The 4,303-nt window shown below is 39.9% G+C and overlaps 1 protein-coding gene across 1 annotated transcript; it reads left to right on the forward strand.

Moving 5' to 3' along the window:
• The first annotated feature begins 2,166 nt into the window (after positions 1-2,166).
• Positions 2,167-3,156, forward strand: LOC132217799 (olfactory receptor 1D2). Its single transcript, XM_059668244.1, has one exon. It carries the CDS (start codon positions 2,188-2,190, stop codon positions 3,154-3,156), a length of 969 nt encoding a protein of 322 aa, XP_059524227.1. The 5' UTR covers positions 2,167-2,187.
• The last annotated feature ends 1,147 nt before the right edge of the window (positions 3,157-4,303 follow it).

Consider the following 4,303-nt stretch of genomic DNA (forward strand, 5'->3'; position numbering starts at 1 on the left):
GGCAGGTTGGGTTTACTGCAGGTATTTTTTTAGGGGAGATGGAGTAGAATCACCGAAATGAAATGCTAATTGATTCGAGTATAGTATTAGTATAATTCTAAGACATATAACAGAAAGAAAGAATGAAACTGGCCAGTGTGATTCATTGGTTGAATGTCAACCTATGAACCAGGAGGTCAGGGCACATGCCTGGGTTGTGGGCTTGATCCCCAGTAGGGTTCATGCAGGGGGCAGCCAATTGATGATTCTCTCTCATCGCTGATGTTTCTATTCCTCTCTCCCTCTCCCTTCCTCTCTGAAATCAATAAAAATATATTTTAAAAAATAAAGAATGAAAGAAGATTCACCTAAAATGAGAGCAGGCATATTTTTATTTATTTATTTTCAGGAGGCATAATTTTATTTTATTTTTTGAGGAGGCATAAGTTTTAGATTGGAAACCACGTTCTAAGTCAGATAAGTCAATGGAGAAACACCACTGAATGAAACTTGGTAAACTTTTTAATTTTAAGATTAAAGGAAAATCATGCAGGAATAAATGTAAGGTTATTCAAGAAGAAATAATAGGTAATAAAGGACAATATTGACTTGGAGAAAGTTGCCCTCACATATTGAGTGCGTCAAGGTGACTGAAAGCACAAAACTGAGAGTGTGTTCGCCACAATGTTGACAGTGCCTGCATGACAGAATTTGAAATGACTTTAACTTTCTTTATATTCCAATTTCTTGTATTGCTTGAATTATTCACATTGGGATTTTTGTTCATAATCAATAGATTGCAATGTATTAAAAGCTATTGGGGGAAAATGGATTCCATGGGATTTCTATAAAAATTACATCATAAGTTATTGAAGAAGAGTCAACAAATTTCAAATGGTGGGAGTTGACAATAAGTGAATACAAGTTTCAGACAGACTCTAATGCAAACAAATCATATCAGAAAGGTGATAGGGATGGCACATAAAAAGGAACTATAGATAAGCCTCAGTTATAAATATGATTACAAAAGTCTAAATAAAATAATTGAAAATCAATTTTAAATTTTATACTGGGAGTGCGAGTGTGGTTCAATGCAGGGGGGGATAGGGACTTATGTAATTCTTTCAACCATAAAGATTTTTTAAAAAGATTTTACTTTATGCCTCTATGAAGAATTTGAAGACCCTGCCTGCTTCTTGTTAACATCTTCATGCATAGTTTTGTTTGTTGATAACGTCGATGGGATTGTTGTACATCATATTTTAATCTTATTATTCCTGATTATTATGTACATATATTAATAATAATAATGAATATTTCTTGAGTACTCACTGAAAGTTAGCTCCTTATGGTAAGCACTTTATAATTTAATTTTATTATCACCCCTACCCATTTTTCACATAAAGAAATAAAGTCAAAGAGTTCATGTAACTTGCCCAAGTTTTCACAGCTAGAAAACGTCAGAGCTCAGACTTGGTTTCAAGTGTTCTGAAAGTTTTTATTTCTAATAACATGTCAACAGACTGTCTTGTTTCCAGGTAGGCCATCCTATCAGCAAATAATGACAATTTTTCCATTTTCTTTTCAATATTTTTACATTCCCCTTTGTCCAATTATATACCATCAATTTTTTATACTGCATATACCTGTTTTATATATAACATAAGTGTAGCCTAAACCGGTTTGGCTCAGTGGATAGAGCGTCGGCCTGCGGACTGAAGGGTCCCGGGTTCGATTCCGGTCAAGGGCATGTACCTGGGTTGCGGGCATATCCCCAGTAGGAGATGTGCAGGAGGCAGCTGATCGATGTTTCTCTCTCATCGATGTTTCTAACTCTCTATCTCTCTCCCTTCCTCTCTGTAAAAAATCAATAAAATATATTTTAAAAAAAAAACATAAGTGTATACACTATCCTAATATAACATACTAATATTTAAGCACTTCCAAAAGAATTGCAAGATGATTATATTTAAAATAATACAATTGATGTTACTCCTATTATATTGAGTATGCCAGATTAGATGTGGCTGGAATTACTAAATTTCATAAAGATTTTTCATGCCCTGTTTTTGTGTTTATTATTACATTGTTTCTTATGCAAAAAAATGATAAAGTTTAGCCTAAGATATTTTTTAATGCTTAAAAAGAGTTGGTTTTAATTAATTGAATGTCTTTATTTGATTGAGGGCATATAGTAAATGCCTGTTGATGCTGATATTACAGAAAGTTGGGGAAATGGGTGGAGGCAACCAGAGTGGAGCCTCTGAGTTCCTGCTCCTGGGGATCTCCGAGAGCCCTGAAGACCAGCGGGTCCTGTTTGGGATGTTCCTGTCCATGTACCTGGTCACGGTGGTGGGAAATGTGCTCATCATCTTGGCCATCAGTTTTGATTCCCGCCTGCACACTCCCATGTACTTCTTTCTGGCCAATCTCTCCTTCACTGACCTCTTCTTTGTCACCAACACAGTCCCCAAGATGCTGGTGAACCTTCAGTCCCAGAACAAAGCCATCTCCTACGTGGGGTGTCTGACACAGCTCTACTTCCTGGTCTCCTTGGTGGCCCTGGACAACCTCATCCTCGCCACAATGGCATATGACCGCTTTGTGGCTATCTGCCGCCCTCTCCACTATGCCACAGCCATGAGCCCCAGCCTCTGTATTTTGTTCCTGGCCTTATGTTGGGTGTTCTCTGTTCTCTATGGCCTCATCCACACCCTCCTTATGTCCAAAGTAATCTTCTGTGGGTCCCGGAAGATCCACTACATCTTCTGTGAGATGTATGTCCTGCTGAGGCTCGCGTGTTCCAACACTCAGATCAATCACACAGTGCTGATTGCCACGGGATCCTTCATCTTCTTTACCCCCTTTGGGTTCATGATCATGTCTTATGTTTGGATTGTCAGAGCCATCCTTCAAATGCCATCAGCCTCCAGCAAGTACAAAGCCTTCTCCACCTGTGCCTCCCATTTGGCCGTCGTCAGCCTCTTCTATGGGACACTTTGTATGGTATATTTGAAGCCCCTGCACACCTATTCTATGAAAGACTCAGTGGCCACAGTGATGTATGCTGTGGTCACCCCCATGATGAACCCTTTCATCTACAGCCTGAGGAACAAGGACATGCATGGGGCTCTGGGAAGACTCTTCCTAGGGAAAGCCTTTCAGAGGTTCACATGAGGGTAATTTTGGACAGGACATTACAATAAAGACTAGAAATTTCCTCCACTGTGTGCAAAACATTATCCTATGGGAGATACAGGAGAGAGTGGGACATAGCTCCATCTTAGAAGGAGGTCATATATCTTCGATGAAGAAAGTACATATATGTGTAACCCAATGTCCTTCAGACCTCATCAGCTCTGGCAATAAATAAGGTCACATAATGCTAATACTAGAAGTTTGCAAGATTAAAGCCTTCTGCTTGCCTGACACAGGACCACAGTCCCAGCCTTATCCAGTTATGTCCTTGGGCTCTCATGTTCTTTCGCACACGCCCCTCATATTCTTCTGAACTTCTCTTAGGGGCCTGCTGCCTGGAAGCCATTTATAAAAGACACCTTGCCCCGCTCCCACAGGAGAGTTATTGGGTGAAGCTGGCCCTTTCCTAATGCTCTGTTGGGCTCAGCTGCCACTGCTTCAATGCTGACCCACAGTCCCTCTGGACACAGCCCCTGATGTTCAGGCAGAATGGCAAGAGATCTCTCTTCTTTGCTCTGGGAAGATTTTTGTCCTTTGGTCCTCAAAATAATATTGCCTTGCCTTTTTCCTGAATTTCTTTTCTCTGAGAGAAGTTAGATTTTATCTTTGGGTGTTCACCCTTTCCTTTATGTCTGTGGCTCCTCATTTCCCATCTCGTCTTCATTTCTTTTAAAAAGAATTCTCAAACATATCAGCACATGCTTATAAACAGGAATGGTGGTGGAGGCAGTAGAAGGGGAGAAGGTAATTTTGAAGCCCAATCTCAACTTAGGTTATATGGTTCTGACACCAATTCTGATGTGCGTGATTTTCCACACCACCTACCATTTCTCCAACACCAACTGGGTAGCCTACAATTCAACTCCATCCTGATACTATTTACCTGGAGATAAAATCAGATCCCATAGGTTAAGGGCTTAGTCCTACAAGACTTCCCTGTCCCACAAACACACTTCAGACACAAATCACAAGGCCAGGTTGTCATCTGTGCTTCTGATTGACTAGCTAAGAATGGAAGGTTCCAATAATCCTCTCCATGGGTTCAATTAATTTGCTAAAACAGCTCTCAGATCTCAGAGAAACATTTTACTTACTAGGTTACCAGTTTATTCTAAAAAGATATAAC

Source organism: Myotis daubentonii, chromosome 16, assembly GCF_963259705.1.
Source record: "Myotis daubentonii chromosome 16, mMyoDau2.1, whole genome shotgun sequence".
NCBI classification, from domain to species: domain Eukaryota; kingdom Metazoa; phylum Chordata; class Mammalia; order Chiroptera; family Vespertilionidae; genus Myotis; species Myotis daubentonii.